The sequence below is a fragment of the Anomalospiza imberbis genome, chromosome 2 (assembly GCF_031753505.1).
Source record: "Anomalospiza imberbis isolate Cuckoo-Finch-1a 21T00152 chromosome 2, ASM3175350v1, whole genome shotgun sequence".
Classification (NCBI taxonomy): domain Eukaryota; kingdom Metazoa; phylum Chordata; class Aves; order Passeriformes; family Viduidae; genus Anomalospiza; species Anomalospiza imberbis.
In genome coordinates, this window is record NC_089682.1 from 23,514,687 (window position 1) to 23,539,818 (window position 25,132).

Sequence of the window (25,132 nt, forward strand, 5' to 3'; positions counted from 1 at the left end):
TAGCTGGTATTTAATCTATCCTATCAAAATAGTGTTTGATTTGCTATTCATTACTTCTTTTACTACTGACTATGGTCTTGTTTTTAAGTGTATCAGACTCAGTGCAGGTAATTCTGAGGTTGTATGGGGTGAGAGAATTGTAGAGAGTAGAAGTAAGAAGCAACTATGGCAGTAAACAACAGAATAAATTACCTTGAGTTTTCGTAAATGGTAAACCTCTGTTACTTACATGAGAAATTGTAAACCTCTGTTACTTACATGAGAAATTTGATGTATGAAGAAGACATACATAGGATGAAGAGTGAAATAACAGAAAATCTGAGAAGAATGTTGATTCTTATGAAAAAAGTGAACTTGGTTTTATTTTCAAGATTTGAGTAGTCATAAAATCAGAGAATGCTTTGAAATGGTTGAAAGGGACCTTAAAGACCATCTGGTTCCAACCTCTCTGCTCTGGGCAGGGACACCTTCCACTAGGCCGCTGAAAGCCCCATCCAAGCTGGCCTCAAACACTTCCCAGGGATGAGGCATCCAGAATTTCTCTGGGCAGCTTGGGTAATCTAACTTAACATCTGGCCTAAACCTACCCTCTTTCAATTTGAAGCCATTCCCCCTTGTCCTGTCACTATCTGCCTATGTAAAAAGTAGTGCTTTATTTTGGTTTAAGCCCTCTTTAACTGCCCGAGAGCCTCAATAAGGTCTCCCCTGATGCGTGCTTTCTCCAGGCTGAGCAACCCGGCTCTCTCAGCCTGTCTTCACAGGAGAGGTGCTCCAGTGCTTTCATGACCTTTGTGTCCCTCCTTTGAACCCATTCTAACAGGTCTGTGTCTGTCTTGTGCTGAGAACCCCAGATTTGCGTATACTACTCAAGTGGGGCCTTGCCAGAGCAGACTAGAGGGGCAGAATCCCCTCCCTTGACTTGCTCACCCGCACTGCTTGTGATGCAGCCCAGGATGTGGCAGGCAGGCAGCCTTCTGGGCTGCAAGCATGCATTTATTTTAATAATTTCAAATCCGATAAATTCTGTATTATGCACATATATTTACTCTTTAAATGTATTTGTTCAGTCATTGCAAATAAGATTTATTCTATAATCTTGTATGTCAATCTTCCTTTTGCATGGAAAAAAAAAGTATTGTGTCGGGAGTTCACTTCTATCCTTGCCTGTTTGTGACATATTGCATCTTTCCACCCATCTCTTCAGATGTATGAAATTTGTAAACTGTGTTTAAAACAATTTTTTAAAAAATAAATATTGGATGATGTTATACTTAAAGAAAAACAAAAGGAAAGATTGTACAGAAAGAGTGTCCAACACAGAAATGCCATCAGGTTATCAGCCAAAAAAATCTTTCCTTACTGTTGCAAAATGAATGATACTGTTAAAGTATCTGCCATAGCCTCTGAAACTTACTCTAATATTGACTTGATTTCTCTTTTCTTGTAGAGTTAATTTCTTAAGAGTTGTTTGGAAATTCGAGGTTGTTTCGTGAAAGGAATTTACTTGTAGCTTGTTTCAGTGTACTTTTTAATAAATTCTCAAGTGTTCTCATCCTGGTCCATTTAAAAAATGTCAATTATGTACAGTGTTCTATTTAAAGTCTTAGTTGATTTGGATGGGTTCCTTGAGCATGATATTGAGAGGTATAGTAACAGAGAGAGATTGGATCCCAGTTTTGATATGGGAAGGAATGGAAAGTGTGTGCATAAAACTCAGGGGAAGGTGAAACTGTGGGAGATCGGTAGAATGGCTTTTCTATTAAGGAACTGCATAGTAAAAATAGAAAAAACTACTGTATCCATTCTGTGTTTCAGTCACATAGTTAGCTGATAGGAAGTTAGAACAGAATTTAAGTTTAGCCTTATTTTTCTGCATTCTAGAGAAAAAAAACAGTGACTGGTCCATACAACCCTAATAGCATGAAAAATTCAGACAATGGTCCTTTTCTGATAGAGTATTAAAATGTTAAATTGGCATGTCTTCAGTAACATTAGGTATTAATGCAAGTGATAGTTTCAGTATTTAATTCCATTAATAATGTAATTCTTGGGTACTATCAAGATTTTTTTCCAATATGTTTAATTGATATTTGAGAACACAATTTGGAGACTGGGATTTTCAAACTTAATATTTGTGTTAGGGCTTTTGTTCCAGTTCCATATCAAATACAACTTTATTTGGATATTCTAGACTTACTTCCTCTTTCTTGGATAATAGCTCTTTATGTGGAGATTATGGTGATACTCATTCTAGTGCCAAACAATGGTGATTTTATCACCTTATTTTGTACAGAGTTACACTAATTTTTGTAAAGTATACTATGTGAGAATTTGGAAAGGTAATGGAACACATGAAGTAAATTCTAGATACCTAAGGCATTGTTATTCTGTAGTCTCATAGGAATATCAGTTGATACTGCCTTCTGAATATAAACAAAGCCTTCCCTTTGAGGAATATTTTTTCCACTCATGAATTCTCAGTGTATTAACCTTTAACCAAATACAAATATATTTGCAGTGCTTGTTCCAGATTTAGATAGTGTTTCAGAAGAAAATACTTTGTGGGCTTGTAGTTTGATTTTGTTTTGTAAAACTTCATTTGCAGAAGATAGAATGCAGGGTTGTAGTGGTACTGCAACTGCTCATAACTTGTAGATGCAAAGGAATTATTTGAGTCTTTTGGAAAGGCTTTCCTTCTGCTGTGGTTACAGTGCCAAATCATTTGTGCATATTATAATAAAATCTCTAGTACTCACTACAATCCATTCAGAACAGAGATCAGACTAAATAGATTTTTTAGAAAAGGTCATAGTTATATCCGAAATATTTTTTTCTGTCAGCATAATAGCTCAAGTGTGAGAGTAATGTTTTAAATACCTTCTAAGACTATTGTGCTATATAAACTTGAATAATATATGTAAAATTACAAACTGCAGAGATAAATTCAAGCTTGTAAATCAGATGTGGTATGAACCATGATTATTTGTACACACAATATCCTTTCCTGTGTGCAATGTTAAACTATATCAATATTATGAAAAAAATGCCAGGTGAATGAACTGTCATAATTAATACTGCATTTGTGACACTGGATCTGTAAGTTGGGTAACAGTGCTGAAGATTATAAAGCAGTATAAGTATCATTTGTAGGCACACAGTTTGTGATAATTGGGAGTGGGGCTGCAGCAGAGCCTCGTCCCCAGTGGGCTACAGCTGTGAAAAGCATGTGAGCATTATTGAAGGTAATGAGCCATGGAGTGCCCAGGTGCACTAGCCAATCACCAAAGGGAACAGAGGGCACACAGGTGCAATGCATGAAACCATGAGGGGTATAAAAGGTTGGGCTAAAGAACAGGAAGGGCAGGTGCTTAAAGCCTTCTAAGTGGCATGGTGTTACTCTGTATGGGTTGAAGCCTTTTGAAGTGGCATGACAGTACTGCGTGGATTGTGGCTGTCTTGGCTATGACGTGCTGTGGTGTATGCTGTGACATCATTTGGCATAGGTTTCATGATATGGAGCCTGAAGAATTCAGTGAGTTGCCAACAATTCTTTTTCAAGCCTTGCAAGTTTATATACTTCCTTAGACAGATTAGCATATTCTGTTTCAGTAGTTTTTATGTTGTGATAAGTGTCATGTGCTTATCAAGCCATATAACTTTGAGGTAGTCTCTTCTGTCTGAATGTAGACCTATGCACTGTCAACAGCTATCAAGCCTATGTGTTTAGAGTCAGCAGAGGGAAATAAGTACTTCTGTGTTCATAAATCAGATGTTTAAAACCACTCTTTTGAATACAGAAATGCCTTTTTTCTCATCTTATAAATTGCAGGGAATTCTTCTTGGCTGGTCCAAAGCTAAGCTGTGCAGTGAGTGAAGACATTCTGGCTCAGGGTGTCTGCGGAGACTGTTGATTATTTGCCTGAAAGATGGGAGAAATTGTATCTGTCACCTTGTGTTTGAAGTACTACAACAGCTTGCATATTCTTAGCCTGCTACTTTATTTTTTTTTTGTATTGCACAATGAGTTTTTATAAGTTTCTACCATAAATTGGAACAGGCCAAGAATAATGGTATTTCTTTCAAAGCATGCAGTTACTGTGTGTTTTAATGTCCAACCATGAAGAAGATGGTATGAGCTATGTGGTGCTTTGTGGTAATGTATCTTGGAAATATGAAGTTTTACTCCAGTTTTCAAAAATATCAGTCCTAAGGTTTTAAGATATAATGTGAAGACTGAACTTGCTGATGCATTGAGATATTTAACTACTACACAATGTTCAGGCTTTTTCTTCTGTGGGAATGTCCAGAGGTTTTATTTGTTTTGTTTTTTCCATATCCTGAGTTAGCACTAGGTCAGTTTAAAATTTAAAAATGAAAGTGAAAAGTTTGATTGGAAAAAAATATTGAAAAGTAGTTGTTGACCACCGCTGAACTTTGATTTAGTTTTGCTTTCTGAGTATTAGTATATGAGGTTTTCCACCTGGCCTTTCCAGCTTTCTCAATTGTGCTGGTGTGTGTGTGCTCAAGTGTGTTTCTGGACTAGGGCCTTCTGTGTTTAATTGTGTGGTAACACAGAAAATAGCAGGGAATAGGTAATCCTGGAACACTTTTCTATTAGTTGCCTATTTACACATTTCCTGAAACACATGAGAGAACTAAAATGTCCTGAGTGCAGGACTTTTAAGTCTTAAATGTAAGTCTCACCTGTCTTCAACATAATTTCAGTCTTATACTTTACAATCATTGTAGTACATATTAAGTAATAAATAAACAATCTGTTTGAAAAGTGTTTAAAAATACAATTTTTGTGCACTGTGTGGAATACCTCCTCTTGGTTTGTGTCTGATTTAGCACTGCTTTCAGTGAAAATGGATGTGAAATGTAATTGAAAGGAATGTATTATAAGAGGTACTAGTCTCTCAAAGGCTTCTGTCCAGCCCTGGTGAAGGAGGAAACCGGTCAAGTACAAACAATGTGACTTTTATTACCTTGGGTCAGCAATAATAAACCTTTGTACTACACAATACTTTATTGTTTGCTTTTTAAAAGGACGCTCTCAAGGGTATTAAGCTCATGCTTTCTTTGCATTAACATGGGACTGACTTGCAGCAAGTAACTGTTTAGGAAAAGCTGAGTTTCAGGACAAACTAAAAGATGATGATTGTGTAAAATCATACAAGTATGTAGAGTCAAATATTTCTGGGTTGAAAAGAAAAGTTGCTAATCAGATACCAAGTACCCCTGTTTAAACTTACCTAGTTCAGAGGGGGCTGTTGTTTAAGTTTTGATCTATGATGTTGCATGGATTTGATTTTTATTAGACTCTATGTAGTGTGAACTTCTTTGGAACCAAGTGCTTCTAAATCCTTTATGGATTATTACATTGGTGTTTGCTTCTTAGTCATCAAAACTTTATTTTTATTTATTTTTCTGGCATGAAAATGTTTGGCTGGCCAGTTTTATTTTGAGATTTTCTTTTTTCTTTGGGTGTAATGGTAAGCTTACAGTGATGATGTGTATAATTGTTTGAGGGTGATAAATGCGATCTCATAAATTCAGCTGTAGCAACTGAAAGAGCAAAAGATGTTAGAACAATATTTCTAGTACTTGAACAGTCGTGTATCTTCTGCAGAGGCGCTGTTTTAAACTTGGAAGACTTTGATGGCTGTTTCATTTAGTTGAAGTTACCTGAAAAGTATTTCAGTCTGCTAAAACTTGTTATTGCTGTGACATGGCAATTTATTTAGCATTGGTTCTATTATTTTGTTTTGTGGGGTGTGTGGCTTTTTTTTTTTTGGTGGAGAACCAACTAAATTTCTTCATGCTGAATTTGAGTAAAGCAACCAGCCAAAACAGTTCTGTAAATACTTCCTGTCACCAGGGAAATTGAAGGTGAAGATAGAAGTGCTGATAAATGATGAGAGGGAGCTTTACTGTTGTTTGCTGGAATCTGGGTTATTTTGTGTCTCATTTTGTTTGTGGTAACTGGAAGTTTATCACACTTGAATTGAATATAGTAACTTCTGTCCTAAACATCCATTTGTGTTAGTTTTAATTTTTAGGAAGCTGTTTCATAGTGGGTTTCAGCACTTAAAGGTAATTAACACCATTAGAAAAGATTCACTTTGAACACATTTATTTAGAGAGAGTCCTGAATTACTCAAAACTTGATGGGAATTTTTAGCATCAGTTAATGAACAGAACTACTGAGGGGTATGCATGCCTGGGTTTTGTTGTTTGAGAAATTATTAGGAAAGAAACCAATATGTTAAAAATTCTTCCCTTTAGTATTTACATTCCAAGAAGTAATTCATGTGCTTATTTTCACGTCTCCCTACCAGAATGGATCAATTCTGTGAATAGGAATTGAATGTTATAACTTTTTAAATTCCCGAAAAGATCTGTCTTTCTTGTATAATTTCCAATTTACAGATTCTTCTCCAGCTATTAAAATGTGTCACTTTTCGATAATGCTTTAGTTACCTGAAATGCTCATCAAATGGAAGAGAGAGTTTAATACTTTCTGCTGTTTAGCTTGGCAAGTGTTACTAGCTAGACATGTACATGATTCTTAGCTTAAATATACTTGTCTCTTAAAACATGGTAGGCCAATTAAAAAAAAAAATTATATCAATACAGATTGATAAGCTTCACTTCTAGCAAGTGTTTGGTATCATTTAAAATAAGCTGTTTGGCTAGGCCTCCTTAATTTAGTTCAGCAAGTAGTATAAAACTTATTTTCTAGGTGAAAAAGGAGTTAATCTTTAAAGGTTTCTATTTCAGCAGTTTTTATAAAAAAACCCAGTTTTGAAGTTGTGATCTATCTGTACTTCAAGTGTAATATTTAGATAGGTAAAAGTAGGAGAAAGAATGATTTTGCAATGTCCTAGTTTCACTATGGAAGAAAAGCCTTATGATCCACTCATCTGTTTATTTTCTTTTTATCAATGTTCTTTTTTTTTTTTTTTTTTTTTTTTTGTCAGTGTCAGGAATTGCAGGTTGTGGAAGACTTTATAGAAAGAGCTGCAGAAATACAATTGAAGAACCAAGTTGGGAAATACTAATTTTATGAGAATTGTTCTGAGAATTGTGGATATTAAAAGTTTTGAGACAGGAGATGCATTTAGAATCAGTGTTCTAAAAGCTATTTAGAAATTGAGAGGATTTATGGTTATCATAACCATAATCTGGTTACTTTCTGGTTTCATTTATTTATTGGTCCCTAGTATTTCAAAATACATTAAAAAAGAAAGAATAAAGAGACAGAATAAACTTTCAAGAATTCCACATGTTTTGCTTAAGGGCACCCTGATATTTACAATACTTTTGTAGAGAGACAATTTGTGAGCAAAAAAAAAAAATCAAAAACCTGAAATTACAGAGAAATTTGAATCATTGATGTTCATTTGATTGGCACTTTCTGGAAATCAAAAATGTGTCTCTGAACTATGTGAAAAACAAGAAACTTGACTGATGAGAGTTAATTAGCCTGGTGATTTCCCGTGTCCTTAATTCTTAAGGCTTGTAGTTCAGTAAGATCTAAATGAGTGGGTCAACAACAAGAGTTGTTGACACAGCTTCTTGTTACTCTCAGGCATACTGAATCTTGCGTGAAATTGAAAAGAGACTAAACTGTATTCCAGGTAGTTAAATGTAGTTTTAGTGGTGTACTGTTACAGGTTCCTTGTATACCAAGTAAGAAGGAACCTAAAAATTACCAGGTGTTTGGGATCTTTTGAAATTTTTTTGCAGCATCCCCTTTAAGTCAAAAGGTAGGCTGTACTTTGAACATGCGTTGCTACTTTCTTTTTAAGCTCAACTGAGCTGGGATAAAGAATTAATGATACTGAGCTTTCAATTGATTTGATAAGGGTTGTAGCTATCATTCAAAACAGAAAAGAAAACCAGTGGTATGCCAGTGCCAATAAAATTTGTGGAACAAGTAATCCAATGATCTTGCCTGGAATGTGATGGGTATAGTTCTTGCTGTGTACTGTCTCACATTATTGCTAAGTAGAAAGACATTATCTCTCTTCAAGGGGTGCTTGGTGGAAATGGAATCACACCACAATGGATGAATAAGAAGCATCATAGAAGCAAGGTCCTCTGGCAGGGCTGTCCATGGTGAACACTACACATGCATCTCTGTCTTCTGTGCCATTAAGGTCATAATCAGACTGTCTCTGATTTCCATGCATATCGTTGAAGGATACCAAAAAAGCTACAGAAAAATTGTGATCAGACATTTCTTTTGTTCATTCAGCAGTATGAGATGTGCAGTTCTAGACAAAAAAAGGCATCCTATAAAACCTCCTCTAACTTCTTGTTATTTCTCTGGGTTGTTTTTCAGTGTTAGATCTGAACCCTCTAGAGTAATGCAGATCTATAAAAGCAGTGATCTAAGATTTACAGTGAGGGATCCACAGCTGGCTTGCAGAACAGTGAAGACTCTGAATTTGGCATGTTCAGTGACATTTGTTTATGGGTTGACATATTAATGAAAATCTCAACTTCGCTACCATGATGTCCAAAATCATCATCCTCATTTTGAGTTGCCATATTCATGTGCCAGCCACATCTTGTTGTAAAAGCCCACAGTTGTTTATGCCTTGTGGTTTCCCAAAATCATTCTCCCAAGTGTTAATCTTCTGATTACCAGTCTGTTTGGGCAGGCTGGTTTCTGCCAGTTCTTTGTCAAGAATTACTGACACCCCCCATTTCCAAGTCTAGGCTGTTGAAATTTCATCCCAAAATAAGACAGCGATTAAATGGCAGACAAAATTTGACATTCAGTAGTTAGTTTGCAATCTGATACATATCACTTAGTTAATCTCTGATATCTAACAGAATAAAGTCTGTTGTGTTTGTGGCTATCATTAAAGACTAATGTGTTACAGTAGGAAATGTTTATTTTAACTGTAAATAAAAGTGAATGCATCTGATGATTTTTCTAGGCATCTGTTGAAGTCAGGGCCAGCCCTTCTGGGACTCAGAAAGCAGCCCCCGGGGTCACAGAGCTCACATGACCTAGTTTATTCTTCATTAAAACAGATGGTATCTATCTGAGCAAGGCAAACTTGGTTTTAAGAAAGAGCTGGGGATTAAAAGGATGGGAAGCTGAAACAACTGGGTCTAATTAATGGGAGCAAATAAAGAGGCAATCTAAGCATTAAATTAGTCATCTACATCAATAGCAAAGTAGTCACTACATGACTACTCACTAAATTGTTTTAGCTATTCAAAAGTTGCAGGATTGGTTTACCTAGCATCAAAAGTATCTGAAATTGCATCAGAAATGTTCCCACATTCTTTATTCTTTTTTTGCCAGGCTTCAAAGAGAACAAAATGGAAACTGGCTATGGTGTTTTTGAATGGTATTAGGGAATCCAAAAATCTTGTTTTGTAAGACTGAAAATAACCTACTTATGTTTGATACATAGGTCAAGTTGGTGCTCTGTAGATTTTGTCCTCATCTCTTTGTGTTTAACATGAGATGGTTACCTAATGGAGAAGATTGCAGGCATTCCTTCAAGCTCTACACCCACATAAAATTTGCAATGGGATCCAAGAATTTTATTGTTTCTGTTGTAAACAGATTAAACTGAATTAGTGGTTAGCATTTTGCATATTTTATTCTTGTCGCAGGAACAATCTTCTTTCTTTCAAGATTTTTCATAGAGCAGCACAGAGGACAGAGAGAGAAAAATAATTTCTCTTTCTGCTCCTTTTTTTTCTCATGTGGAATGTGTTTGGAGAATTGTTTACCTGGGGTGATTGCTTGACTGGATCCTGGTGAGGATTGTTTGAGCCTGATGGCCAGTCAGATCCATCTGTGTCTGTACTCTCCAGAAGAGGGTCATGAATTTTGAGTTAGATATGGTAGTTAGAAAAAGTAGGTTTGTAGTTTTAGTATTTCCTTTAAACAGTATATTCATGTATTATAGCATAGTTATAATAAAGAAATCATTCAGTCTTCTGAACTGGAGTCAGACATCATCATTTCTTCCCACTGGGTTCACCTGCGTTTACAATATTATTCTGTTGGCCCATTTAGTCCTGAAAATCCTGAATTGTGTTGCAGACAGTACAGGCACTCTTTCTTGCTGTTGTTACTGGTGGCCAGAGACCTTCACTTACCATATGCCTTGGCAGGGAGAAGGGGCCCGTGCAAATAAACTACAACTCTGCCTTCAGACTTGGTAAGAACAGCTGTTTTCTTGAGGTATGGCCTTGTCATGTAGGTGCTTTGTTGTGCTCTGAAACTCTGGTAACATTTACTAAATTAAACAGACAGGGATATATGTAGGGAATGGATGAAGCCACTGCTCTTCCTTCAACAGGATAGTACATGGTAGATCCTAGGGTTAATCCAGAATGGTATGATGTCGAGTTCTCTTGGTTTGAGCCAAATATGAAATAAACATGAGTAGACTAAAGTGCAGATCTGTGAACACTATTTCCCTTAATTCTTACAGAGGAGTATAGAATATTTCCATTTTAAGGTAATCACAAGGAATGTTTACTTATCTGTCACAAAAGGTCAACTTCAGTTGAACACAACTGAACTCTCGGATGATTGGGGGAAAAGTTGAACAGTTCTTTCATATGGATTAATGGAAATTGTTCCATGAGTTTGGTGTCTCCTCACCTGGAGTAGTGTTTTGATGGAAGACTAATAACACTGCCTTTTGCTGCCAGAAATCTTCCCTCAGACATGTGGAGCTGGGCCTTCATCTTGCTCAGTGCCACTTATTGCTTCAGGTTTTTAGTTTTCTTTTTATGAATCTGAGGGGTAGAATTTCCATCTAGTCAAACACAGCAACCTATTCTTATGAAACAGATTTACTTGACTATGCTAAACAACTACAATAACATCTTGTTGCAGCCTCCTACCTTGGCTATTGTCCCATTTCTTCCTCTTCCCTATCAATTGCGAGGAAGAACACTTAAAGAATGTTAGCAGAAATGGCTAAAAGTATGAGCAAATTTGCAGTGAGATTTTTAATTGCAGTAGTTTATTTATGCAAATTTTATCTGGTTATTTGAAGACTGGCTAAGCATAAAACAAAACAAGAAAAAGGCATAGCAGTTAGCCCCATGGAGGAGTGGTGGGTGTGTGGGTACTGCCAGCTAATGCAGGCCTAATGGATTTTCTGAGAAGACTTGATGGGGAGAAAATGCATACTTTGAGAGGAGATGTCTGAAAACAAGTGTTAGATGGCTTCTTAGTCTGTATTGTCTTGATTTTCATAGTTGGCTTGCAAGTGTGCTAAAGATGTTTGAAAATAGACTGCCTGGGATCAGTTCAGCAATAAAACTGGTTAGGGTGGTTCTCTGTTCTCGCCTTCTGTGTGGTCGTCTGGTTTTCCCAGAGGCTTTGTAGATTAGGGCCTTGCCACTATTCTGGAATAGCCTGCCAGGCTTTGCTGTTCCTGGCAGAGATGTTTTTACGGAGGAAGTGTTTCCAAAGTTAGAACTATTGCTAAATAAGTCCCTGACAGGTTCTTCTTTGAATTAGGTAGAACTTTTGATTTCTGTTACTATTGTTGTTATTTCTGACCAGTGGTTTGTAAAGATAAACTAATAGCATAAGGAAAAGTAAAGTATTCTAGAAGAAAAAATTCTTAAACAAGTAGAACAAGTCCTGAAGCATGTAATCACTAGAGATCTAGGAACAATTAGATATGTGTTCACTTTTGACTTTCCTGTTGGATATGTCTGTGGAAGCACTTTGTTTGTGCAAGTATCAAAATGCATGTAAAACCACATTTGCTTATGGGGTTAGTATTGTTAATTTCCCTGAGTCCACATTTGGAAGTCTCAAAAATGAAAGATGGTTTCTAGTTTTAGTGTGTCCTATGACTATTGTTATTCTTCACAATGTTTTTACTCAGAATTTAGATTTCAGCTCCTAATTCAGAAATAACTGAGTTAATTTTTTTGACTGTGCATGCAGTGTAAGTAATCAGTATTTAAAGTAGCTTGAACAGATGTCTCTGCTTGGAAACTTTTGGGCCTTTTATTTGGTGTCTGTTTGTTGAGTTTTTTTATGTTATTTGGGGTTTTTTTAACTGCAGAAGCCTATCCCTGAGCAAATAAAGTTGTTTGTGGGTATAGTCATGTAACGTGACTACACTGTTAAAGGATTTCATTGCATGATAAATTTTCCAGGGTAACCTGATGGTTTACTTTGCTTATAACACATTCTTTTTCTGAGAGCTGTATATAGTTTTCATGGTTAAAGAACTGTAACTTAGGACGGGTGGGAATGTAAAACTGCTTTGATATAATCTTTTGTGCTTGGACAATGGTAATCCTTGATATGTTTGTGTAGTGAGAAATCTTGAAAATTTGCTTTGAAATCTGTATTGGTAGTGGAGCTGCAAATTCCATAAAACTGGATTGCTGGAGTTAGTAGTTTTTAGTGTTTTTTAGTAAATGCTATGTCTTAAACACCATTTTAAGTGTTTGGAAAGAAAAAACTGTTTAATAACATAAAAAAATTTAGCTGAGAATACACATACAGAAAACAAATACTTCAAACATAAGTTGAAGCTACCAGAAGCTAAAATTCACTTGTTTTTTCTCATCTCCCCAGTAATGCAATTTTAGAAGTTCATTTCTTGGTTTCTTGCTCCTACCTATCTCTCAAAAATGTATTTCCTTTCACATACATACTCCTTTCTCTGTACCTGTTGCGCATCTTAGGGAATTGTCGTTACTATAAATTGGCCATAAGTGACCAACACAATCTGAAATCAAGTAACAAACCAGTTAATAATACTGTAACAGGTCTGTGTGCTGCCTTTCCTAGGGTATGTGCAAATAGAAGAATGATAGGGAGCTGAAGTATAAGCTTTTGACTCTTCTGGAGAGAGTGACCTTTTACAAGTTAAGTGCTTGGTTTGAATGCCAAGTGTCCTTTATAGTGGTACATATTTCTGTCTGAGAATGGGATTAAAAATATCAGGTGCGCTGTTGTAATGGAACCTACGCGGCATTTTTTAATGAGCAGAAAAACCATAAGCAGTCACCCAGTGGGCTGAAACTTGTGTTGATCTTCAAATGTGTTAAACTGTGCTGCACAACAAATAGTAATCTGGCTAAATGTGCCAATTTTAACTTTGATTTCAAACTAAAAGAGATGCTCAGTTTAGCTATATATGATTATCTTCAGTGCAATGCACTTAAAAGGAACTTTAATGACTACTGAATAGAGAAGTGCCTAATACATTATTTAAAAGTGCATACATTTTTATTTTCCTTATTTTTTAGAGTGCATTGGAAAATGCGTACATTAAGTATAAAATAAGGGGTGCCAGACAGCTACTGTTTCCAAGTGATATAACACTGAGCACTATAGGCAGATTTTAAAAAATTACTAAATTTTTTGTATTTTTTGTAATACAAAATACAGCAAATTTTATGTATTTTTTTTCCATCACTTCCTTATTCTACTGAATCGCTTTGTCTCTCTGTGTACATTTAAGTTTATAATCTCCTCACCTGAATAATTGGAGTTACTGTAGGTTGTAATTTAGCAAATTATCTTTGTTCTTTTTCCCATTTTATTCTAAGTTGATGTTTCTGCTCCAACTTCTCAGGCACAGGTACGTTTGGACGTGTTCATCTGGTGAAGGAAAAAATGGCCAAGCGTTACTTTGCACTGAAAGTAATGAGCATTCCTGATGTCATTCGACTGAAGCAAGAGCAGCATGTGCACAACGAAAAGTCTGTCTTGAAAGAAGTCAACCACCCTTTTTTGATCAGATTGTAAGTTGTTGTATTTTTAAAATTAATTTCACTCATACAGAAAGTGCAGTTAAAATACTCCAGAATCTCATTGCAAGTTCTTATGTACTTAACCAATGCTGAGCATTTAATTTCTCATCTGTAATCTAGATTAAAATAGATTTTGGAATGAAGAAGAATCAAGAATTTAAAATAATGAGGCATTACTTAAACATTCAAGCAATAATCTATTATAAGGTTTTTTCTCTTTCATTTTTACACTGTAGAAGAGACATTTTGCTAATGAAGAATTGTTAGGATTGGCTCATCAAAATGACTTCTAGAATAATTCTTGATGTTAGAATGGCGATGAAAGTGTTTCTACATGTATGTGCTGTAGATACTGGTAAAAAACAAAAGACATTCCTAGACTTATTCCTAGACTTAAATAGCTAGTTTTTGAAAACTTAAGTGAATTTTTAAACTTTTTTTTTAAGAGTTTAAATAACTGCAGCACTTCTTGGACTTGGTATTCCTGTATTTGATGTTGTTAAGTGATGGAACCTATTGAGAAGCATTATTTAAACACAGTTCATAAAGAATGCTTCTTTTTTAGTGGAATTGAGGTAACTCTAATGATCCCAATGGTCCCATTGTTAAAGAGAGAAGGTATCATACCTTTCTGTTCACAGCACCACAGTGCTTCTTGTGTATCTTGAGTCTGTATCTATTAATGCCATAACTAAAATTCTGGTAATTGCAGGTTAATTTCCATTTATATTTTCTCATTAATGAGTATATGGCTAGCTATTAACTAAGATTTGTTTCCATTTACCTGCCTTAATCAGTTTTACATAAAATTACACAAAATTAGCGTTAGTTAATCTAGCTGCAGGGATGTTATCTGCATGGTCCGGTTTTTGTGTTTTCAGTTAGCTTCACCATCTTTAATACTGATAGTGTTCTCCTTTGGTTGCAAAACAGGGGATAGGCGTCAGTGCAGCATAATATTTCAGGATTTTATGATGGAAAAGTATAAAGTAATGCTGCACATAATTGATTTCTGGTGTTCGGAAAGTCCATATATCTTCTATACATGAAGAATAGTTTTTTTTTTTTCCTTTTACTTTTGAGAAGTACCTATTCTAAATATTGGGAGGTACAGTTTTCTGTAGACACAGGCGTTACTAATCTATGTATTTTTTAAACAATTTTTTTCTAAATGCTTCTTAGGTGCTTTTGCAGCAGCTGATCACTGGAGATTCCTAGGCAGTCTTTACTGACAGCTGAGTAATGTGTCATACTCACTGTGGTGCAGCTCTGCATAGTGATACGTAATGTTAATATGTTTTTGAAGAGAGGAAGAATTAATAAAAATCAACTGTGTCTTGTAGTTGTATAAGCTGAAACAGGTTGTTTTTCTGTAGGAGTTCACAATGGTATCTGAAGTTTATGTAGTAAGCTGAATTGTGGAGTTAATGGCACCACACATGTTATTCTAATCACAGCTTCTGTGATTTTTTTTTTCTTTTCTTTTTGTATTACATTACCATTTAAAGCAGTCTGAATTGCAAGTACAGAAATTCTTCATTTTGCTCTTTTTCATGTATACAAAATAATGTATCTGTTTTTCTGTGGACAGGGAAACCTTTAAGAGTCAATTTTTGAAGAAATTATTCTGGTAGGAATGCTGTGCTTAATGATGTAGAAGTTCAATTTTTTCCCCTCTGTAATGTCAGATTTTGCCCTTCCTCTGTGATATATATGTGGTTTGCTTTGTTTCACCTATTTCTGCTCTTCTTTCATTGTTTATTGTAGGTATAGCTTTGCCTAATTGCCTAAAATGCATTTTCAGAGTGTTTTTGTGTAGTCAGTAGATACTGTGAACGTCATCAATAGCCAATTAATGATGTTGATGACTGTGATAGGGAGAAGTTCCTTAAAAGCAGAAGACAAGTCTGGGCTTTGCTTTCTCCATCACTGAGAGAATTGAAGAGCTGTAGCCAATATCTGTTAGTCTGTCTTATTTCCTTGGTTGCCTCAGTGCTACTGTCAAAAATAAAATCTTCCGGAGTAAAAGTCATTCATGTGTTGGGGAGCTCAGTTTCTGCTTATCTTTCCCGAGGCTTTATGCCTTGATTAACCATGAGGTACTTGTGATACTGCAGAAGAACTGACTAGAAGCTGAAGTAGCTTCTGTTCTTGTATCACTGGATCAATAAAGTAGGTAAGGATACAGTGTTCTCCATCTTTTATTATGGAATTAGGGATAGTTCTTTGTTTTAAATGGCAGGGTTCTTCATGATGAGACAGAATCTATCAATTAGTTTTTTTAATAAGTACAGCCTGTGCTGTACTTATTGTCACCTGTCTGGTTTTGTATTGTAGGTTAATGTGGTTACTTGAATGTCTTACATAATCCTGCTGAATTCTTGTGGGTTTTAATATTTGCAGACAAGGAATCAGAAATTAGTTATGTACACGGTTTGGGTGGCAGAGGCCATTTTACAGACATTTACTTGTAAAGCAAATCAAAGACATAATTTCTTTATCTAGTAAAACAATACTTTTGTTACAGATTTTGGACCAACCACGATGAACGTTTTTTATATATGTTAATGGAATATGTGCCAGGAGGGGAACTTTTTAGTTACCTGCGCAACATGGGGCGTTTCAACAACAGCACAGGACTATTTTACTCGACGGAAATTATTTGTGCAATAGAATACCTGCACTCCAAAGAAATAGTTTACAGAGACTTAAAACCTGAAAATATATTACTAGACAAAGAAGGGCATATCAAGCTTACTGACTTTGGATTTGCAAAAAAACTGGTGGACAGGTAAGTCGGGTTTTGTTCTGGTAGTTACATTTTGCATGCTAAACTGCTAGAAAAAAATGTTTGATTTCAGGTGCTCAGCATTTGGTTTAACACTCTGTGTGGTTCATACATGTCAAATCCCTTAATATGAAGGAAATTATCATCTTAAAATGGCTGTATGGAAAGCAGTATTACCCCTTAAGAATAACCAGGAGCAATATCACACATAAGCAATGACAGAAAAATATTTTTGTATAGCTGGTTTTTATATTTAAGTTTTCAGCAGTCATGTTGTAAAAAGGGAGTTCAGGGAAATAAGATGCACAAATGCTAGGATACATAAATTAATCTTCCATACATACGGAATGTTTTATAACTCATGTTTCCTTTTAGAGATTTTTGAAGTGATTTTTAAAACTGGATACAGCGTTTTCATGAGTCTGTGGTGAAAATGAAACTGCAAAAATCTAGACAGAAACCATAAGGCAGCTTCAGCAGAACTCATTTATTTAAATCTAGCTTCTATATTACTGTCAGCTTTAATTACATATGTAAATTTTGATAATGCAGAGGCTCCCCCACCAGTGATTTCTCTATTCTCTCTATTTGGACTGCCCTTCAAGACCATAAGACTTGTTTTTAAGAGTAAGCAAGAGCATTGGGATTCACTAAAAGGGAGGTAAAAACCAGCCTGTTGTATCTGAAGAGTGGTGTGACAGGGCTTGATGTTATGCCTTTGAGTAATCTCTTGAGGGAGGCCATATTTGATTGTTCTGATAGAGGCAGCACAGTGCTGAGTTAGGTGTTTACGTAGGTGCTCGTCCTCTTCAGTCATCAACCTTTTGCTGCTTTAGCAACAATCAGGTCAGTGTGTGAGAAGAGTTCTACAAGGTCAATTTAAAAGGAGTGTGTGGGTGAGGGTCCGTAGTGTCGCAGAGCCCCCAGACAGGTGCAAAGGAGAGCTGCTTTATTGCGAAAACCAAGCCTTTTTAAGCAGTTAGCCCATTATCAGCTGCATATTTTTAAATCATAACAAACATAATTCAGCCACCATACACCAGGATGTGAACCTGCCATGGTTACATAACTTGTTTTTCTGCCCCTAATTCAGCTGAGTCTCTTTCCCACAGTCCTTTTCTACTTAGCCAAAGAAACAGGCCTGAGCCATGATTTTACAAGGCCTTCCCTTTGTAAGGTTTTACTTATCGGTAGCAAGAGTGGATCTGAGGAAGCTGCTTAATGGATCCCTTATGAAGTAAAAGCCAGATGAGACAATTGAAATCACAAAATGGAATCAAAATTCACCTTTAGGTCTGAAAATCTGTTTTAAAACCATAGAATTTTATTATGAGTATATTAGTACCATTTCCACTGGGCAAGCAAAAAGGCCTACAAATGCTGGCCTTTCATTTTAATACTTTGTTTTTAAAGCAAAAAAAACCTTTTTTTTCAGGAAGATCTAACATACTTCCATGTAAGAAAGTAGTACAATCTCTTTATAGGACATTTTCATGCAAGTACTTATGGCTTGCTGTTTATATGTAAATACTGCCACTTAGTGGTAATTCTTGTTTTGTGTTTCTGTGGGTTTAAGGCACAAGAGAAGTAACCCTTCATTAAGTGAGGTGAGAGTTCACATTAGAGTATATTTTTCAGCCTGGTAGGTGACTCTCTAAGAGTAAAATGGTTTAAATATATTTTAGCATATCAAACTTAGTTATCACTGCTAATTTTAATTGGGTTTTTATTTTCCATATTGCTTGGGGGGCAGTCAAGTTGATAAGTGTGTTGAATCATAGAAGACTATAGTAGTTTTATATTCATAGCTATTTTCCTTCAAATGTACAACAGGTAACATAAGTGCAGAACATAAAATTAAAATGAGCAAAAACATAATCAGAGCACAGGTGGCAAAGATTGCACAGGTTGCATCTATGCTAATCTGGTTTAGTTTTTTGTGTTGCTGGTTGTTTGGTTTTTTTTTTTTTTGAAACTACATAGTATTCTCCCCACTAGCTGAAGTCATCTTCACAATGTTGGTTTTGTCACTGTAAAAATAGTTATCAGCCCTTTATCCACTAGTGCACTCCAGTAGTTGCTTTTGTTCATGGCATAGCCTATTTGATCAAAATTATAGGAGATATTTTGTCATTTTTATGCATGGCAAATATCTGTACTTGTGAATCTTATGTGTATGGGTGTCAGTGAGTGTATAGATGTGAGCATATATACAGCATACATGAATGGCAAAAAGAAGACATGAAGTATTTATGTTCTTCAAACATTGTGAGGTAACCTGCTCTCAGGATCAGCAGAGGCATTCCTAGAAAGAAGACATATGTAAATGAAAACATGGTCTGCAGAAGACTTTGGATATGATCCCACATTCCAGATACATAATACTTCACGTGAATGATTCTGTAGCTGCCTAATTAAGGTTTTTCTGTAGACATTTTCCTTTCTTCCCACTGCCATGTGTGAAGGGATGAAATATTCACCATGTCCCTCTTCAGTTAAGCTGCTCTTCAGAAAGAGTGTCTGGCTTGTAGCTCATGTTCCCACTGTGGGAAGCAGCCTGCACCTGTACCTTCTTGTTAGTACAATTTCTGAAGGGCTATACTCTTAATATTTTCTTTTTAGAGACAGAGGAAAGAGAGGAGGTTTTCTTTGCTCCTTCTGTTCCTTGTTGGTATGTCCTTCTGTTTATCCTTGTTCCTCCCTTTTCACTCTTAGTGTACGTTTAAAAATTCTAAATTTTTCTCCAAAACAGTGTGTCTTTGCCTCAGCTGCTGTTTATTTCTTCTCTTTTCCACCTTGATGTTGCTTAACTGAAGACTTAATAACCTTTTCAGTTTCTTGTAAGTACATTCATATAAAATAGATGTGCCATTACTTCCAAAAAAGGGCAATGTCAAGAAGAAAGTTGGGGAGGGGGTTTATATAAATTACTGTTACCTGAAGGCTGTAAAAAGGATTTCCTTGGAACTTTACAGCTGTTACATTTGTAGACCTTTCTCTTTCTGAAATGCATATACCTCATTTTGGGTATAGTATTTTTATTGAAATTTTTTTCCTGTTCTGATTTCCATTTTTTGTGTGTTTTTTGGTTGGATTTTTTTGTTTTGGTTTGGGTGTTTGGGGTTTTTTGGGGGGTTTGCATTTAATTCCCATGTTCTTTCAGAGAATGACAAGACTAATCTGCATGGAATTTTATGAGTTTTTTAATGGACAGATTTCACTCAGAAAGTTATAAATGTTTGAGGTGAAATTAAGACTTGAGTGATCTTTTTTTCCTGGAATGTTACCATTAATTTTAATTTATTCAGTTTACATTCCTAAAAAATAAATATACCTGTGAGTCTTTCTAGAAACTTGAGACGTGATTAATCTTAAATATATTGGGGATAGTTCTGCATTGTTGCATAAGCTGGATATGCCTCATGACTCTTCTACACAGTGGATTGAAGAGAGAAAGATTATGTAAGACACAGTAAGTCTAGTTTGCAAAGCATACCTTTTGTCACTGTAGAAGCAAGAAAGAATGTCTTGCAGAACAAATTTTTGTTGGCTGGATGCAAAGCAATCTTTGTTAAATATAATTATGGAGAAACTGCCAGAATACCAAAACAAATGTTCTTAATCTGGCTCATATGCAAAAAACTTGTCAGGTACACAGAGATGGATGCTGAACTGTGTAGAATGCTGAAACACATTAACCATTGAGGCTGAACTTCTTCGCACAGTACTCTTTAAAAGTTTCACAAAATTATTTTGTAGTTTACCTTTGTAACTAAAGTAGATTCTGTATTTCATGTTTTAAAATTATATATTCAGCCTTATCAATTAGCACTTTCTTGTATTTCAGCTTTTGTCTTGAAAATTCAGAAGAGTGAATATTTTGTAGCAATTTGAAGGGAACAGTCTATTCTTATCTTTTTGCATTGTAATTTATCTTCAAAAAAGTTAACTGGAATTTCAGATAAATATGCAGTAGCCATGAAATAGTAAGGATAAAAATAATTTAAAATACTATATTTTTGTAGCATCTACTTGATGTGTTTTCCAAAATACTAAATAGTCTGTTTCATGACCAGCAGAAATGGAAACACAAGTTTCGTCTTATGGAACCTCTTCCACAAACCTTGTGGTGCAAATTCACATCTTAGAAAAGTACATTAGCTTCTTCCAAATTTTTGTGTAGTTAGTAAACATATATTTCTTGATTGAAATTAAGGAAGTAGTTAATGTGGTGGTAATAAATTTTACCTCCTAGTGCAGCTAGGAGACTTCAAGTTACATTGGCCTTAATTCACAGTTTTCCTCTTGCTTGAATAAAAACACAGTAAAACCATCAGCTGCTTCATTTGCATTGCTGCCTAAGTCAGTATGATTAAGTCACACAATGAATACAGCTTTTTAAATTTGGGAGAGGGGGAAGTACTTCATTTTAAAAGATGACAGAGCTTTGCTGTTATTCTTAATTCCATAGTCCTGATCTAGGTAGCTGCTAGATGGCAGTAGTGTTTAAGCAGCACTGCATGTAAAAATTCAGTATGCTTGATTTGGAAAATTAGAGTTTATATTTTTTAGATAAATTCATGATAAAAATTAAAGATGTATTCTTTACACTTAGGAATGTAGTTTCAAGAGCCTTGGAGCACATTGGATGCAAAATGTGCCTAACGCTTCTGACAGTTTAGCTGGAGTAATTTGGCTTTTGCCGTAGTAAACTGAAGCTCAAAGAAATTCAAGTTGTAATTCTTCATTTAAAGAGTTAACTGACTGTACAGCTCCCCTTCCTTTATCTTAACTGTTGTTATGAATCAAGGCTAAGGCTTAAAAAAAAAAAAAAACTGAAAAAAATTATCCCAAAAGCTCCCTTTAAAATATTTCAAAGAGTCATAGAATATGCATATGAATCATCAAATCCAAGTCTTGGCCTGGTCCACGACATCCCCAGAAGTCACATCATGTGGCTGAGAGCATTTTCCAAGCACTTTTTTAATTTTCTTGGGCTTGGTGCTTTGATCGCTTCCCTGGAGAGCCTGTTCCATTGCTCATCCACCCTCTGAGTGAAGTACCTTTTCCTGATATCCAACCTAAATATCCCCAGACTCAGCTTCATGACATTTCTTTGAGTGCTCTCACTGATCACAGGAGTGAAGAGATCAGTGCCTGCCCCTCTGCTTCCCCTTGTGAGGATGTTGAAGACCACAATGAGGTCTCCCCTCAGTCTCTTCCAGTCTGAACAGACCAAGTGCCCTCAACCCCCCTTCATAAGGCTTCTCCTCCAGACCCTTCACCATCTTCATTGCCCTCCTTGGGACATTCTTTAGTAGCTTAATGTCTTTTTTACATTGTGGTGCCCAAAACTGCACACAGGGCTCCAGATGAGGCCACGTCAGCACAGAGTATGGTGGAACAAACATCTTCCCCGCATTCTCAGAAAAAAAAGAAGTTGAATTAGTATTACTTCTAAAGGTGATTGCTGTTGATCTTAATGTGTTTGTTCAGGAGTGTGTTACCAGTTTGATTGGAGTAAATTCTTCCTCTCACAAACACTCAGGTTTTTTTGGTGCAAGTTAGAAATTGTGCAGTGACCATTTGTGATTATAGTCTTTGTCATATTTTACTAGAACTCCTTTTAAAATGTGATACAGTTTTCTTTTTCTGGGCTGGGATTTTAATTTCTCTTGAATAGGTGACACATTTTCAAAGCTTCATCTTCTGACTTGCCAGGGAAAGGTAATTTATTCAAAATGAGAGCACCTTTTTTCTCAAGTGTACGTTTAAACCTAAGTCAAGGGAGTGAAGCCAGGCAAATTCTACATGGGCATTTTTACAATGAAAAGTTCACATTTTTGGAAGAAATTATTTCAGATTATTCTTATTTTCAAATGTAATTTGGTCTTTGTAAACGTAACTGCTTGGCTTCAGTTTGTTTCATGTCTTTATAGAACTTGAGCTTCAATTAGTTAGTAATATAACAGTTTTATTCTGACCTTACCATAGACAGCTATGACTAAAAATTACTTAAAAATATATCACAAAAAGTATTGCTTACTTATCTTACACTTGCTTAAGTACGCCTTGTAAATATTTTAAATAACTAAAAATACAAATGTTTCCCTTTTAATGAGTATTGTAGAAGTTGTGACAGGTTAGATTTCAGTACTATTTTAAAAGCTTTACATGGATTGTAAAACAAATCCTCATGTATGTGCTGTTATTTACTGATTTAAGCTACTGCTGCTTTAACAACTCCCTCCTTCCCTTTTTTTCTTTTTTCTAAATGAAACTTTGTTTTTCTGGAAAAGGCCATTAATCTTGTGTTTTGCTGGGCCTGTCAGAAGTAGTCCATGAAAAGCACTGTTAATAATTGAAAAAAAAACTATTGTCTAATGGGTAGAGTACCACTGCACCAACTGGGAAACTGTGCACAGGTATTTTCTGAGATGGGAAGTTTCTTAATTTGCATATATCTGTGTTCCAGGAGAATTGGAGAACATCATCAAAGCAGTCTGTTTAGATCTTGTAGAGGCCTTTCTTATTTCTATGTTTCTTTGTACAGTAAATACATAGGTGTATGTTGGGTAGTTCTTACGTGTGTGTTTGATTTTTTTTTTTTTCCTATTACTGTTATTTCAGTTCCACTTTGATCTGCTTTTGTTGTTTGTTTTGTGGGTTTTTATCCCTTCTTCTACAACCAGAACGTGGACACTCTGTGGCACTCCTGAGTACCTTGCACCTGAAGTTATACAAAGTAAAGGACATGGAAGAGCTGTGGATTGGTGGGCCCTAGGAATTCTTATATTTGAGATGTTGTCGGGGTAAGTAATAATTACTATATCACAGCAATATTATGTAATACAGAATTGTTTGCTAGTTCTGTTTACAGTATTTGGATTAGCAAATTAGGGCTAAATTTATTATTGATATACCAATTTAATTTCTGCCTTTGAAGAAAGGAATTGGGAAGCTTTACAGAACAACATTATATTACTGTTGTTACGAGAATGTTTTTAGGGTTTTGAGTTTGTTGGGTTTGTGTCTTGATTTGGGTTTTCTATTTGGTTTGGGTTTTTGTGGTGGGTTTTTTTTTGGGTGGTTTTTTTTTTTTTGTTTTTTTGGGTTTTTTTTTTGGTTGGTTGGTTTTTTTTACTTAAGACTTTAACATCTCTTTTCCTTATGTGTTTTGGAAATTCATGTTTTGCCAAAGTTTAGATTTTTATTCACCAGGTCCATTACATTTAAAGGGTGAAGAACAGGACTATTTCGGTAATTAGTTTCCAGTGTAGGGGAATCCTAGTTACAGTGGGAGCTTTAATATGTAAAAATGCACAGTGGCAATTAGGAATACTTTTATTAACGCAGTTTGTAATACAACTGAGCACTGATTTCTTTAAACCAGAGGAAGAACAGCAAAAAGCTTCATTGGTCTGTTTGAAATCAGTTTGCTCAAATGCTACTTTTGCTGTTGTGGAATTTTTTTGATAAAGCAATGTTCTCAGAAGTTACAGATTCAAACTGAAGAAACAGTTTCTGGTGTTAATATACTTAACTATTCAGGACTTGGTAGTATTAGTTAGATAAAAGTAATTGTCTCAATTTGCTCTGATTTCAAAAAACTAGTATTTTCTTCAGTAAACTAAATAACTGATATAGGTATAATGTGAATTTGTGCTTGTGTGTTAAACAAGGCATCTATGTGGTTTTCCTTTTACTTTTTTTGTCTCAGCTGTGTTGTTTGAAGGTACTTGAAAAAAAGATTTGGATTTTTGAAAGCAATTGGCTTTGCCATTGTGGGTGCTAGAGGACAAATGTAGATGAAAGCAAGGCTTTTGTAGCTTCTGAAGAAACAGCTTCTTTCATCAGTTTGATTTCATAGTTCTGCCTTCTTCATAGTTTCATACCTTCTGCCTGGTACCTGGCTCAGTGCATTCTACGCCTTCTTGGTCCCCAGGTGCATCAGGTGTCCTCTGTGGCCTTTCCTTTTAAATCTGCAGCCTTGTAGAATGATCAGAACAAAGTGTCCTTGCTTGGATTTATTCGTCCTTTTTTCTGTGCAGCACTGTCATTTCAAAGTGACTTTGACTCTTCCAGTGTTTGGATAAGCTTGTAAGTTTGCCTGAGCAAGTAGCTCCCATGATGGATGGGTGGTCGCTTCAGAGCTCTAGTCCGCTGCATGTACTCCTGTGAAGTTCACTCAATAGCATCACAACTTTACCCAGCACAGCTTTGCTACCCAGTGCATGCTTCCTGAGTGTCCTGAAGGCTCGCATATATATTGACTTTGAATCTCATGGCAATTTGTAGACAGAAAAGCAATCAAAATAGTTGCTGGCTGACCCAAGCAGGTTTGGCTGACTGGTCTAATATGAAGTTGTTATTTATGGAGGCTGATCCATACAGAGACCAGGCTTCACCTTTTTTCCATTGCTTCCTGTAAGGTGAGCAGCCCAAGTTGGTTAAAAGAGTCCTTCTCAGAGAGAATCTGAAAGATTTTCAGAGAGAAAAGAGAGATTCCCAGCAAACTTGTTGTCACTAATCTTAGTCCTAGACAGCAGGAAGACTATAGAT

The 25,132-nt window shown here is 35.8% G+C and overlaps 1 protein-coding gene across 2 annotated transcripts in view; it reads left to right on the top strand.

The window, feature by feature from the left end:
- PRKX (protein kinase cAMP-dependent X-linked catalytic subunit) overlaps window positions 1-25,132 on the top strand; it is a 54,861-nt gene that overhangs the window by 12,395 nt on the left and 17,334 nt on the right. For both annotated transcript variants that reach the window (XM_068180120.1, XM_068180119.1), the window contains exons 2-4: window positions 13,605-13,773; window positions 16,310-16,573; window positions 23,263-23,382. In XM_068180120.1, the coding sequence (XP_068036221.1) occupies window positions 13,605-13,773; window positions 16,310-16,573; window positions 23,263-23,382 (553 nt within the window). The remainder of the gene's footprint in view (window positions 1-13,604; window positions 13,774-16,309; window positions 16,574-23,262; window positions 23,383-25,132) is intronic.